This window comes from Populus euphratica, unplaced genomic scaffold (assembly GCF_000495115.2).
Source record: "Populus euphratica unplaced genomic scaffold, PopEup_1.0 scaffold72.1, whole genome shotgun sequence".
Classification (NCBI taxonomy): domain Eukaryota; kingdom Viridiplantae; phylum Streptophyta; class Magnoliopsida; order Malpighiales; family Salicaceae; genus Populus; species Populus euphratica.
The window spans coordinates 319,951-333,626 of NW_011499922.1; the positions used below are offsets into that span (position 1 = coordinate 319,951).

The 13,676-nt window shown below is 36.9% G+C and overlaps 4 protein-coding genes across 4 annotated transcripts; 2 read left to right on the plus strand and 2 right to left on the minus strand.

The window, feature by feature from the left end:
- Positions 1-98: 98 nt before the first annotated feature.
- On the plus strand, positions 99-2,007 carry LOC105135212 (GDSL esterase/lipase 1-like). The gene is made up of 6 exons (XM_011039993.1): positions 99-511; positions 594-715; positions 865-978; positions 1,068-1,298; positions 1,382-1,643; positions 1,745-2,007. Exons 1-6 carry the CDS (start codon positions 262-264, stop codon positions 1,966-1,968), a joined length of 1,203 nt encoding a protein of 400 aa, XP_011038295.1. The 5' UTR covers positions 99-261; the 3' UTR covers positions 1,969-2,007.
- A 3,081-nt stretch (positions 2,008-5,088) lies between these two features.
- On the plus strand, positions 5,089-7,639 carry GEX1 (gamete expressed protein 1). The gene is made up of 6 exons (XM_011039994.1): positions 5,089-5,656; positions 5,756-6,343; positions 6,421-6,547; positions 6,635-6,821; positions 6,930-7,077; positions 7,162-7,639. The coding sequence occupies exons 1-6, from the start codon at positions 5,181-5,183 to the stop codon at positions 7,412-7,414; spliced, it is 1,779 nt and encodes a 592-aa protein (XP_011038296.1). The 5' UTR covers positions 5,089-5,180; the 3' UTR covers positions 7,415-7,639.
- Positions 7,640-7,968: 329 nt separating this feature from the next.
- Positions 7,969-10,254, minus strand: LOC105135214 (Tetratricopeptide repeat (TPR)-like superfamily protein). The gene has a single exon (XM_011039995.1). The coding sequence runs from the start codon at positions 10,125-10,127 to the stop codon at positions 8,181-8,183; it is 1,947 nt and encodes a 648-aa protein (XP_011038297.1). The 5' UTR covers positions 10,128-10,254; the 3' UTR covers positions 7,969-8,180.
- Positions 10,255-10,884: 630 nt separating this feature from the next.
- On the minus strand, positions 10,885-12,484 carry LOC105135215 (NAD(P)-binding Rossmann-fold superfamily protein). Its single transcript, XM_011039996.1, has 2 exons — positions 11,869-12,484; positions 10,885-11,651 (listed from the first exon to the last, which is right to left on the minus strand). Exons 1-2 carry the CDS (start codon positions 12,328-12,330, stop codon positions 11,028-11,030), a joined length of 1,086 nt encoding a protein of 361 aa, XP_011038298.1. The 5' UTR covers positions 12,331-12,484; the 3' UTR covers positions 10,885-11,027.
- Positions 12,485-13,676: the final 1,192 nt, after the last annotated feature.

Consider the following 13,676-nt stretch of genomic DNA (forward strand, 5'->3'; position numbering starts at 1 on the left):
TTTTTATTATCATAAAGACAGTGTATACATACTCTATCGGATCGGTTACACAATCATTATAGTCTCTTACAACCTTAAAGTCAACCTGTTAAACTAACTTCAGTGCTAGCCATGTCATCAACAATGACGTCTGATAACGACAAGAAATAAGCATCTGGGGGGGGGGGGGGGTCTTTATCAGTTTGGTTAGCGTCGCTCATCTTGTTCTGACCTGTAAAGGAGAGCGCTGAGGGAATCAACAGAAGGCGAGCTGCTGGAGAGATGAGAATTTCAAGGTCCAATATTAAGAATTGTTTCTTGGTATTTTGTGCAAGCCTTCTGGTTGCAAGAAGCTGCCATGGTTCTAAGCATGTTGCCTTATTTATCTTTGGAGATTCATTATATGATGCTGGAAACAATAAGTACATCGAAGATGCTCCTATCTTTTCAGATTTCTGGCCATATGGAGAAACCTTCTTTAAGCATCCCACAGGAAGGCCTTGTGATGGTCGATTAATTCCAGATTTTATTGGTAAGATCATTACAGTTAAGAGCACTTTAATTCATTCTTTTTTGTTCCTTCTTTTCTTATTTTTATGAAATGTTTGTGACAGCTCAATATGCAAATTTACCTTTACTTCCGCCATATCTACAACCTGGTGACCATCAATTTATGGATGGAGAAAACTTTGAGTCAAAAGGGGATCTTGCTCTTGCTGAAAATCTTCCAGGAATGGTATGTCTGTCGTCATGTTGTTTTTTTCTTGGTGGGGTCTTCAATATTATTGATCCCCACCACTTTTGCGTCTTTTTATAAATTAATCAAACTCGAGATCTCTCTTAAATCTACTCAAGGAATAATGAGATTCAATGATTTTTTTCAAGGTGATAAGCTCTGAAATACAACAACATCTACAATCCAGTAATCATCGATTTATAAATGGAGTGAACTTTGCATCATCTGGAGCTGGTGCTCTTGTTGAAACTCATCATGGATGGGTATGTCAAGAATACAAAGTTTACTGTCTTAGATATGTTCCATAACTGTTTTTTTTTTTTGGTTTTCATTTTTTCCCTTTTCTTGGAAGGTGATTAACCTTAGCACTCAACTAAGCTATTTCAAGCATATGAAAAGGCGGATAAGGCTTCAACTAGGTGAAGCAAAAGCTAAAAAATTGCTGTCCACAGCAGTTTACATGTTCAGCATTGGAGGCAATGACTACTTCGCAGCTCTAACACCAACGCACAGTTTGCTTCAATTATATTCAAGAGAAGAGTATGTTGGGATGGTTATTGGCAATATAACAACAGTGATCCAAGTAATTTAGCATGCTAAAGAACCATTCTTTCTCTTCTTTCCAAGTTGATCATGGATTATGATTGCGTAATTGTACTGTTCCAGGAAATATACAAGACAGGAGGAAGGAGATTTGGATTGTCAACGTTGATTGCTTTGGGTTGTCTGCCATCCTTGAGAGCAGCTAAACAGGAAAGAACAGGTGTGTCAGGCTGCTTGGATGAAGCTACAATGTTTGCAAAGCTACACAACAGAGCACTCCCTAAAGCACTCAAAGAGCTTGAGGGACAACTAGAAGGATTTAGATACTCAATTTTTGATGCCTATGTTGCAGGAAGGGAGAGAATTAATAACCCTTCAAAATATGGTAATGCCTGTCTATAAGTATTAAATAATTAAAAATCAAGGTCCCTATATAGATTTCCTATCCTTGTTATGAATTTAAATGTGATTTCTCTATATATGAAGGTTTCAAGGATGTTCAAGAGGCATGTTGTGGCAGTGGTCCTTACAGAAGCTTCCCTACTTGTGGTCAGAAAGGATATCAATTATGCGACAATGCAAGTGAATATTTCTTCTTTGATTCGGCTCATCCAACTGAGAGTGCCAACAATCAATTTGCGAAGCTAATGTGGAGTGGAAGTCTTGACATCGTGAAGCCTTACAATCTTAAAACACTGTTTGAGGAATAGCCGAAAATAGAGTTTATTTTTTAACGAAATGCTACGTTAGTTTTCCTGCTGATCTATCAATTTTCCATTTGATTTATGGAGAAGTCCAGCTACCTTTGGACTTGTGTTTTTCTGGGACCTCTTTCATGGTTGTAGATCATGCATGGCCAAAATTTCTAATTTAAAAATTTTAAAATATCAAAATGAAGAAAGAGAGAAAATCATGTGGGAAATACCTTGCTTTCCACCTTCCGATGAATTTTATGGTATTGTGTGAGTAATATTATTACTTACTTTATTTTAGTAATTGAAATATCAAAATGAAGAAAGAGAGAGAATCATGTGGGAAATACCTTGCTTTCCACCTCTTGCAAAGAACATTCAATGCTGAAACGAACCACTTGCTGATTTGGTAAGGGTCTAAGTTGATCCTCGCCAACTGAACACATGCATGATTCCAAATCCTCCAACTTGCTGGCAGTGTTGTAGTAGATGGTGGAGTGATTCTTCCTCAGCTTGACAGCAGCAACATACATTTTCTACTGGTGTAATTATTCCATGGTGCTGCAAGAAACTCTTTAGTGTTCAGTCTATCAAGAACAGCCAGCCAAGTGAAGAATTCTACCTTTGGGAGAGCGGTAGGTTTCCATACATTGGGGATGTTCATGGTCTGACATGGAAGCAATAACCCAGCCACAGCTGCAGTACAAGATTTCACAGTATAACCACCCCTACTGTCAAGTATCCATATTAGTTTATCATCCCTATATTGGTGTCAATATGGTGCTGAAAGCATTGTTTGAGGGCGAGTTTCATCCTCTTTCTCTCGTGGATAAAGCCCTGGTCTGCTCTGAAGCTTGTCAAGCTCCCATTTTCGAAATCATTGCTAGCTGATGCAGAGCTGATCGGTCCAAATTTGGAAAAGCAATCACCCCAAGACCGAAACCATCTGCGAGAATCCAAACCAGTTCCATCCATCTGTTTTGGCTTTGAAAGAGCATTCCACGCTACCTTATAGAGTTTTCTTTCATTAGACACTCCAGTTCCACCCCTCTGTTTTGGCTTTAAACCTATGTGATTGGGCTTTATTTGATTTAACAGTTTGCAGATGAATTAAAGAAAAATTGTAGTGTTCGATTCTCCTCTTCCCTTCCCTTCTCTCCTCTCCTCTTCTTCTTCCTTCTTCCCTAGCTTTTCTTTCCTTTTTCTTCTCTTCTTTCTTTCTCTCCCTTCTCCCTTTCTCCTCAAATCTCTCTTTATCCGGCATCAAGAACTCTCTTAATACATGCAACACAAATAAAGACTTCCTTCAAGCCTTTTAATCTACGATATCATTCAAACAAAAGCTTATCAATTTGCAAGACCGGCGATTTATGAACATAAACTATTTTAAAAAAAATTAACAATCCAAATAGTTACAATCACAGACAAAATTAGAGGACTTCATGTTGCCATAAGATCTAGCAGAAAACATCGATATCTAGAGAATTGATCTAGTTTTCCAGTTGCCAAAACTTTGTGTTTCGGACGCATTTCCAAGCTCCTCCACGTACCTATGCTTCCATAAATCATTGTTCGAACACAGACTCTGCATCTTAGAACTAGCGCATTCCATTCTGGTAATACAGGTGGTAGGAATAAACCGAGTATCAGACCTTGAAGGTGTAAGGATCTTTTCATTCTAGTTGAGAGACTTTCATCTCAACCGGTTAATGTATCCTTTGTTCATTTCAAATGGACTTTTGAGATTTCTTGAATGGATTTGGAAGTAGCAGAATGATGAATCCGTTAGGTGGAAGTTAAGGAACAAAATCAAATAATTATGGGAGGGTTTCAGCAAGTACTCTTAGCTTATAATTATATCATCAGCTGGTGCGTAAAAAGTTCTTGGGTTTATATAAAACCTTGAAATCTGTTTGCAACACAACAATATATTTGTTACAGTACACGTCTTTGATTTTTATGCATGCAAGATGATCTCTCTCTCCCTTTAAACATTGTGTTTTGCTGGGAACAAGTGTGTTTTAATAACTTGGTATTTAATCAGGCCTTAAAATTAAATTACAGTAGATCATTTGTGACGTTGAGGTTTAATATTGCAACGTTCTGAAATATTGGGTTAATTTTGAAAACGAATTAAACGTAAAAGGAAAAAAATATAAAACCTGGTTTAACATGGAAAGGAAAGATTAATGTCGGTGATGGAAAGTGACTTTTCGAAACATCATTAATTTTCCAAATTAATCAAAGCATCATGTCTCTTCACTTCACTTCATATATATATAAATATATATCCTCTTAATACCACCCCCACCCCCACCCGGTGATCATTCACAAACAAGTATGTATGCTCTCTCTCTCTCTCTCACACACACACACACACACATTCAAGGAGTTTCTTTTCTTCTTTTTTTACGTATAATTCAGGTTAAGGCTCCAAGGACAATCGTGTCAAAACTATAAACATGAACATGGCCCCGCTATTTGGTTTTTTAAAGGATAAAAAAGGTAGCAGAAGCTTTGTATATGAGAAAAGGAGGGAGGGGTAGCTGGAGAAGACGTTAAGAAAAGAAATCAAAGTGATAGAAGATAAAGAGAGGATCCCTTTTTGCTACTTATGGTTTCTTTCTTTCCATCATACAAGTAATTAATTGTAAAAGGAAATTAGAAAAAGAGAAAAAACAAACAAACGGTTAATTGAAACGGTTATGATTTTAAACAATTTTCTTAATTTTGACTTAATTTTCTTAAAATAGCTGATATGCTGCTAATTTTAATGGGAAGATGACACTATGTCCTGTTTTGATTTCCTTAGAATTCTTAAAGTTATCTCATCTTTGATTTATTGGAATATCGTAGAATGATGAAAGAGACAATTTGACCATTTCTACCTTTTCTTCTCTTTTCTTTTTTTAATCTTTGGAAGTCTCTCACCATTTCTACCTTTTCTTTTTTTAATCTTTGGAAGTCTCTGTCTCTTTTCTATTTTCTTCTCTTTTAATTTCACTTTCAAACAGTCCTTTTCATGCTAAAAATCATGCGCTTTTCCTTTTCTTGCACTCCAAGTTTCTCCACCTCTTTGTTTATGCATAAATATAAGACTTGTGTGTATGCTCTTTAGCATTGGAAGCATCTGCTAATTTTGTTGAACTGTGTACTGCAGGTTTCAGTCTTCTGGTGGAAGATACAAAAAGTAGAGTAACAAAAATCAGGAAGAAAAGAAAATATAATTAATGGGTTCTTATAGTCAGATTTTGTTTCTCGTAATTTTAATCTCACTTACACTAGGATGTCAATCATGGGGTTGGTTCTCTTCTTCAACAGAGACTCTCTCCACTGATAATTCACAGACAAACGGTTTGCCCCGTGGTTCTGTGGTGGAATTTTCTATGAATGGTCTTAGTGATGGGAAGGGGATGAAACTGGTCGAAAAAGCCGAAAGGAAAATGGTTGGCACGAATTCTTGTTGGCAGAACGCTTACCAGAATCTCTTTGCTGGCTGCTCGCAGATTCTCGCCGTCGAGGAGACGCGGTGGAGATTTGCTTGGCACCTTAGTGATTGCTTTCAAAAGGACTCTGGACGTCCAGCTTTCCCTTATTGTGACACAAAATCTGCCATGGTTAATTGTCTCAAAATGTTGAATGACAATGAGCACAAGGTTTATCTTGAATTCTCACTCGAAACCAATTCTATCTGCTATCAGTTACAGTTAAGTATAGTTTCTTTCACTGTTCTGACCGTTCTTCTCTTGTTTTATACGATGTGACAGAAACTAACAAGGATTTTTTCATGTGCTATTGCCTACAGGGCCCATGCCTTCAACCATAAAATGGAGAGACTGGTGAATGATCTTAAAAATTCAGCAGAATACACGGAAGAACAGTTAGAAATTATTGAAGGAAAAACACATGTCCTGTTGCAGAGATCGAATCAAATTCAGGATTCATTGAGTTCTATTGATATTCAGGTTGAAAATGTAGCTCAAACAACGAAAGATGCAAAGGATCACATGGATGTTTTATCTAAGCACTCTGAAGCTGTTTATAAGCATTCCAAGGAAATTGCACATTCTCAATCAGAGCTGCAAGAGGGACAAGCAAAAATGAATGAAAATTTGAAGGAAGGGATGTCGATGCTTCATGATGCTTACACCAATCTGGGCCAAGAAGTAGACAAAGTGAGAAACGAAGCTGTGGAAATAGAGAAGCAGATTGGCAGAGTTGGGGACACTTTGTCTTCAAAGATGGAAACTTTACAAAACTCAGCTGATGACATTGAGAACATGGCTGGGAAGTCCTTGGATAAACAGAAACAACTTCTAGATGGGCAATCCAATGCACTTAATGGTCTTCAACTGCTAACTCAATTTCAATCAGAAGCACTCGAAGAGAGCAGGTAAGTAGGAAAACAAAATTACTGTAATTACGAGTAAATAATTAGAGAGCTTAACCGAAATTGTTACCGAATTACAGGAGTACGCTGCAACACTTTGCTGAATATGGCCATAAACAGCAGGAAGAGCTTCTTCATCAACAAGAACAACTTCAAAAGGTCCATGATCATTTGGTAGAAAATTCAAATTCAATATTGGCAGCTCAGGTTAGTGTTTTCATTGAGGCTTAAGATTTCCATGATAGTTTTTGTTGAGACAAGGATTACATGTGACATGGTTTTTCCATTTCTCAGGAAGCTTTCGAATCAAAGCAAGCAAGCATGTTCATTGCTCTGGAGAAGCTGTTTGCTTTGCAAAACGCTATGTTGCTTGAATCACGAATAATTAAAGCTTTCATCCTCTACACTGCATCAATCTTTATCGTTTACATGTTTACCAGTACAAAGCAAACATATACCATAAGAGCGAGGCTTTATGTTGGTACGTGTCTTGTATTTCTCTTATTTTCTATTTTGTCTTCCTGTTTTTTGGTATTTAAATCAAGTATTGAAGGTTTAAATAGGTCTATAATCTGATTTTGGTTCACAGGTCTTGTTGCCACGTTTCTGGTCGAAGTAGCAATGCTTCGGCTCACAATAAATAGTATAGAACGACAAACAAGGCTAATCAATGTGTTCAGGTTACTCTATGGGATTCTTGCCTCTATTCAGTTTCTACATGCCATTTTCACCTACAGGTTGGTTAAAGCTAGATTTATATCAATTGGGTTAACAGCATTTAGATTTCCCACATCTAATAGATTCCTTTACAAATTATGCAGGGATTATGAAGTTTTGAATCATCACTTGATACTAAACCTAATGGATAAGATTAATGTCATGCAAAAAACTAGAGAGTTATCATGGGAAACAGATAGTGATGTTGACTGGTCTTCATGGATTCAAACTGAGTTAGCAGAAGGGGGTGACAATTTGGAAGACCCTGACTTTATGGTTCCAGAAGAGGTTGCAGAGAATTCAATTACTGCTTCCATGACAAGAAAGTATGATCTTCGCTGCCGCCAGCATCAGTGAAAATTTCTCGATTTCTACTGATAGTTCATGACTAATGTTTTTCTTCCCCATCAATTCCTGGTTATTTTTATCCTTTCCTTTACTTGAAAACATCTCTGTAAAGATGGTATGATTATGTTTGCAAATGCAACATATTTAACTTTATTTTGTTAAGATGCTTGTTTTTTAACACAGATTTACATAGCTATGTTTCTTGAAGTTGTTGGTTAGTATTAGCTCCAATAGTGGTACTTTTTTCTTACTGTGGAGCAAGAGGATGCATAAATGGAATTTTATAGGCATGCTCTTGCTCCGCTTGCATCTAAAGAGCAAACTGAAAGTCCGTTTTACATGACATCACCAGAAGTTACTCTTCGAAAATGAATGGATGAATAAAACCAACAGCAGAGGACTCAAAATATTATTATTGCTCTCCTGTGCTTCCGAAGACATGGAGTGCACTTTTGCATGATTCTAAAATTGCAGTTCATTTCTATCTAATTTGCTCTGTTCTAAAACGTTCTCATCTAAACTTTCAATGTCTAGCAAGAAAGCTGATCCAAGCATTTTGAAACTACTGTAAAGTTTCAATTATGGCATAAATATAGTCTGGGGCTAGTACTGAAAGGGCAGATGGTTCTTAATAAAATGTAAATCAAAATTACTTGGAGCACCATGCTTAAAGTAATTCTAGAAAGGATTTGTAGTACGAAATCATGTGATGGACTCATCAAAGAAGAAATAAAGAGTAAAAAGGTTCAAAGAATTATGCTCTGGTATAATGGTTTCACCAATAATCATTACAAGAGCATGCACCTTCTTTGAAATGGTGGAAGCGGTTTGTATCTCTCAAAACAATGACCCTCCCTGTCACTCTTGAAACTATCTTGATCCAAGAGTGACAATCTACACAAACACGAAGGTTCTTTGTGATCCTAATTGGCATTCCGGCAGCAGTATGTATGAGAGCAAAAACAGTTGCTAAGCGCTCACTGTGCCCACACACCCACATTGCCTTTGTTTCTTCATTTACATCATGAAGCACCACCTCTGTGTTGGGTACATAACCAAATTCTTCCATGGCTTCCCTTAATTTGTTCCATATCTTCTTATACTCATCAGAATTACGAAACTCAAAACCTCCACCAGCTACAAAAGAGTGGATTTTATTCTTTACCTGTATCCAACTACATCCAGCCTCCTTTCTGATTCTTCTTGTTTGCATCATCTCTCTAACCATATTTACAGAGTCCCACATCCCTGCATTTGCATAAATGTTTGAGAGCATCACATAGTTCCCAGGATTATATGGCTCAAGCTCAAACAACCGGTTTGCAATAGCCTCTGCAAGAGGGACCTCGTTATGTAGGCGGCATGAGTTGAGCAATGATCCCCATATGCTACCACTTGGCTTCATGGGCATGTTTTTCACCACCACCAATGCATCATCAATTGTTCCAGCTCTGCCTAACATATCCACCAAACAAGCATAATGCTCTAAACTTGGAGAGACCCCAAAATCCATTTCCATTCTATGAAACAATTTCTGTCCATCTTCTGTTAGCCCAGCATGGCTACAACCTGATAGCAGTGCAATAAATGTAACATCATCCGGCCTTATCCCACATGAAACCATCTCATTGAACAAATCCATCGCCACCCCCATACAACCATTGATTGCATAACCAGTCAACATAGTATTCCATGATGTCAAGTCTTTACTTCTCATCCCATCAAACAATCTCCTACCATAATCTACAACTCCACATTTCACATACATATCCACAAGGGAATTTAGCACTAGGACATCTGGCCTTCTCGCTGATTTAACAATTTGCGCATGTATCTCTTTTCCACTGAGAAGTGCTGTCACGCGTGCACAAATCGGCAAAATTGTAGTTAGTGTAACCCAACTAAACCCCGTTCCCTCTCTTTGCATCCTTCTAAACACATCAAGTGCCTCGCCCAATTTATCTTCTTTAACAAAACCAGAAATCAAAGAATTCCAAGAAGCGACATTTCTTTCAGGCATTTGATCAAACACCTTCAAAACTTCATCAAAACACTCACACTGTGTATACAACCTCAGCAGACCATTATTCACCACTTGATCAGGCCCTTCACTAGACTTTACCACTTGTGCATGAACTCCTCTACCAACCCACAATTCCCTCAAATCCGCACACGCTTTCAACGCTGTGGAGAACGCAAAATTGCCCGGCTCCATACAATTCCATAACATCTCAACATAAACAAGCAAAGCCTCTCTCAACAACCCATTTTTCGAATACCCAATTGCCATTGCCACCCAAACTGACTCCGGCACCCCTTCATTTTCAACCGCATTTTCAAAAATTATGCGTGCCTCATCAAGTTCGCCACATACAGAGAAAAGGGTAATTAGCTTGCTTTTTAAGTTATGATTTTCAAGAAATTTTTCGCTGTATTCTTGTTTAAGGAGCTGTTTATATACTCTTTGGCCATGATGTAACGATTTTTGGGAAATACAAGAATGTAAGAGGTGACTGTAAGTCTCAGGATCAGTAAATTTGGACGGCGAGGATTCGATCAAGTGAATCGCCTCGTCCAGATTGCCAGATTTTGTTAGATATTTGAGGGTTTGATTGAGATTTTGAGAGTTTTTGGAGGGTGGTTTTTGGGGTTTAGGGCATGAAATGACAGTTAAGTTAGTTGGGATTGGGGTGTTAGTTAAGACGGAAATGGCGGGAATCATTATCGGAAGGTGGTAGTTGTCGTTCGGCGAGTCTCTGTGGTTTTTTAAGAGAGATCATACAGGGGAGGCTGGGCCATGAGTGGATGGGTTTGAGTTTAGAAATTTGGATAAAAGTGTGATTTCAGGCCGAGACCAATAATTTTTTTAACTAAAAAATATAGTTTTAAAATCCCACATCAAAATGATTAACCTAAGTTAATTATATATATATATATTAAAAAACAATATTATTTAGAAAAAAACATTATTTTCAGAAAATATTAAATAGGTTTTATCTTAAATGACCACGACATTGAATCTAAGTTTTTGACCGATTTAAATTATATTAATTTTTATTTTATTTTTTTCAACTTAAATTAATGTAAATCTTGGGTTTGCTAGATCCTGGTTTTATAACAGTGACAAGAACCCAAACAAAAAAAATTGAAATATGAAATTTATTTATTATGATGTTTTTTATTTTTGCTACACAGTTAGAGTTCAGAGAAACGCTAATTGATATCTTAAAATGACAGCAATCAACAAGAGTTAAGGGACTAGCTCACATACTTCGAAATATAAAGGGCTAAGTTATAACCCCAATCTAAATCCAGGGACTAAAGAATAATTCACCTCCAAACTTGTCGATTGAGAGGTAGACCTTAATCTTTTAAAGAATCACCATCTGTATCATGCTTGGATTAAAATTTCGAGAGATTTACCCTAATTCTTATTATGAAACTAGAAACTTCAAAAAAAATATGTTTTTGTAAACTACTTAAACCAATGGAAAACCAACATGTTTTCCTGCATGTTTCAGTAACAATTTATTTGATAGTTGTAATTGGAGAGTGCCATCTCTAGTAAGATGGCTCAAAATTCAACATGCCTCCAAAATTAATCTAAGACTTGAATACATGATCACAGGTGCACAGGTTTGCAATCAAGATCAATAGATTTCTTAATTGCATCCACCACAATTTGAGTCTTTCTGCTGATTTCAGGCCATCTGTTATCCGGCGGGAACCCGCATTTCTTAATGCCCTGCGCTAGCCTAGCAAGCTCTTGAACCATCAAGGCCTCTTGAGGAGTTTCATTATCCACCACCACTTTTTCAGTTTTCACATTCCATCCAGTTTGATCATCCATGAACGTTGCAGGTGATGCCAGGTCAAAAAAAGCAGAACCCTCTTGATAAGGAATGACAAAATCCTTGAGATGCAAGGATCCTTTAGTACCGGTGATCGACAAGTCCATGGATGTATGAGAGAAGAAAGAGCAGTGGATGATTGCTACTGTCTTGTGATGTTGATCATAGTTCAAGCAGGCTGTGCATGATAATACGATTCCAGCTGAGTTCTTGGTCACACTAGCTGGTAAAGCAGATACAACATTTGGTAATCGGTAATTTTTTGCCCACAAGACTGCTCCGACGCAATACCAGCCCAAATCACCAAGTACACCAAGAGCATCCATATCCTGCTTCACTCTAATATTGCTCTCAAAGAATTCAGGAGGCACTTTAGCTGTTGACGTGCTATGAATCTGATCAGTATTATAAACACAGTTACAGTCGAATATCTAGTGAACAGCGACAAATGGAGTTCTTAATTTTTACTTTTCCCCAAACCCCAAACCTACGTTCAAACTTGTTGGGAAAATCACATATCTTATAGCTAAAAAGTGGAATCTCTAAAGCATTTTCTTTAAGAAATTGTTGTCCAAGAAAAAAGAAAGAGATGAACACAAGAACACAACTTACAAAGTCCACTTGTCCAACAAGATTGGAATCAAAGAGTAGCTCCTTCATCTTCATAGTTCTTGGATGATGCAACCACATTGAGCCGTCCAAGAATTGCACACCATTTGATACACAAGCTTCCAGAATCTTGTCCAAATCTACCACATCAAGTGCAGCCGGCTTCTCTAATAACACATGCTTCTTCTTTTGGGCAGCCAAGACTGCCCACTGAACATGAAGACTAGTTGGCAATGGCAAGTAAACAACTTCGATGGATGGATCGTCAAGTAATTCTTCATAGCTACCATAAATCTTGATTGTCTCTGGCAATCCATTTTGTATGGCAAATTGCTTGGCCTTTTCTAGGGAGCGACTTGCGATAGCATAAAGAATTGAATTGGGTGCTAAGTTTATGGCTCTTGCCAATTTAATGGCTATTTTGGCACATCCTAGGATACCAAAATTTACTAGATTTTCAGTCATATGTGGTTTTATGTTCGGATTTGGCTAGTGTTCGTGTTCGATAATTTCTTGGAGAGGGATGATGTGCGAGGAAATGATGTTTGGATGAGAAGAAGTCGTGGCATGCTTTAGACCTTAGGACGTTGATAAGGCTAAAATTCTTCTGGGAAGTGTTTTGACTGTTTGTTCTATTACTTTTGAAAATTAGGTACAACAACCCCCAAAACAACCCCTATAAAATAAATACGTGATTAATTTTTTTATTTTATTTTAATATATTGTTATTAAAAACAAAAAAATATTTTAATATATTTTTATTAAAAAACATTTTAAAAATAATAGCCCCCATACCATACTCTTATACACCTCTATATTTTAAAAATAATAGCCCCATACCATACTCTTATACACCTCTATATAATTTTTTTTCAACCAATTATATTTAATTTTTTTTATAATTTTAATATGTTAATATGTTTTTTGAACCAATTGTATTTAATTTTTTTTAATTTTTTTTAATAATTTTAATATGTTAATATCGAAAACAAATTTTTATATATATATATATATATATATTATTTTGATATTTTTTAAATAAAAATATTTTAAAAATATTGATTATCATCTTAAACTCTATCTCAATATAATATTTGTATTAAACAGTAAGATAAAAAGTGTCAATCTGAATCTTCTTTTAACAGGACTGTCTCCCACATGAAGCTTGTATCTTGATCAACTAAAATTTCTGATAGAGTTCATGAGATTATTTACCAAATCATCAGGACAAAAACAAGCCCCAATTCTCTGAGAAGCCCTCTAATTATTCTAATTTTTCAAATTTGACCATCTCATTAACGCAAATGTTTTAGTTTAATCCCTGAAATCAGTTTCTGCTAAATACAATAACCAACTAACTAAAACCTGAAAGCCCGCCTTTCCAGTTTCTGTGCTTCCCTTCCTTCTCTCCCTCTCACAAGAGTCACATCACCTCTTCCTCAAGAAACTCTCCGTTTTCAAGAATGGTATCCACTACTTCATCATCATCATCACCACCACGTCGAGTTCCAGCCAGGCCACTATCACGCTCCCTTCTGCCTTTGCGCTTTAAGGCCAAACTACTTCCAGGCCGCGGAAACCCGAGTAAATCAAGAAACTGGTCACGGCCATCACCATCAAGACTAGGACCATCATCATTGAGCTCAGAGGAGTCATCATTACCCTTAGTTTCTCCACTGTCGCGATCATCCCTGTATTCAACTAGGGAATATCTCAGAAGTAAAGCCATACAAATCCTGGAGTCACCAGATGCTTTACCTCTTACTTTTTTTCTTAATGAACTTAACTTCCCTGAAAACTCCATTGATTTA

Coding starts and splice junctions, on each gene's coding strand:
- LOC105135212 (XM_011039993.1), top strand. CDS start 262: ATGAGAATTTCAAGGTCCAATATTAAGAATTGTTTCTTGGTATTTTGT. Junction 979..1,067: donor TTGAAACTCATCATGGATGG/GTATGTCAAGAA, acceptor TTTTCTTGGAAG/GTGATTAACCTTAGCACTCA. Junction 1,299..1,381: donor ATATAACAACAGTGATCCAA/GTAATTTAGCAT, acceptor GTACTGTTCCAG/GAAATATACAAGACAGGAGG.
- GEX1 (XM_011039994.1), top strand. CDS start 5,181: ATGGGTTCTTATAGTCAGATTTTGTTTCTCGTAATTTTAATCTCACTT. Junction 5,657..5,755: donor TCTATCTGCTATCAGTTACA/GTTAAGTATAGT, acceptor TATTGCCTACAG/GGCCCATGCCTTCAACCATA. Junction 6,344..6,420: donor GAAGCACTCGAAGAGAGCAG/GTAAGTAGGAAA, acceptor ACCGAATTACAG/GAGTACGCTGCAACACTTTG.
- LOC105135215 (XM_011039996.1), bottom strand. CDS start 12,330: ATGACTGAAAATCTAGTAAATTTTGGTATCCTAGGATGTGCCAAAATA. Junction 11,652..11,868: donor TTGTTGGACAAGTGGACTTT/GTAAGTTGTGTT, acceptor AATACTGATCAG/ATTCATAGCACGTCAACAGC.
- LOC105135214 (XM_011039995.1), bottom strand. CDS start 10,127: ATGATTCCCGCCATTTCCGTCTTAACTAACACCCCAATCCCAACTAAC.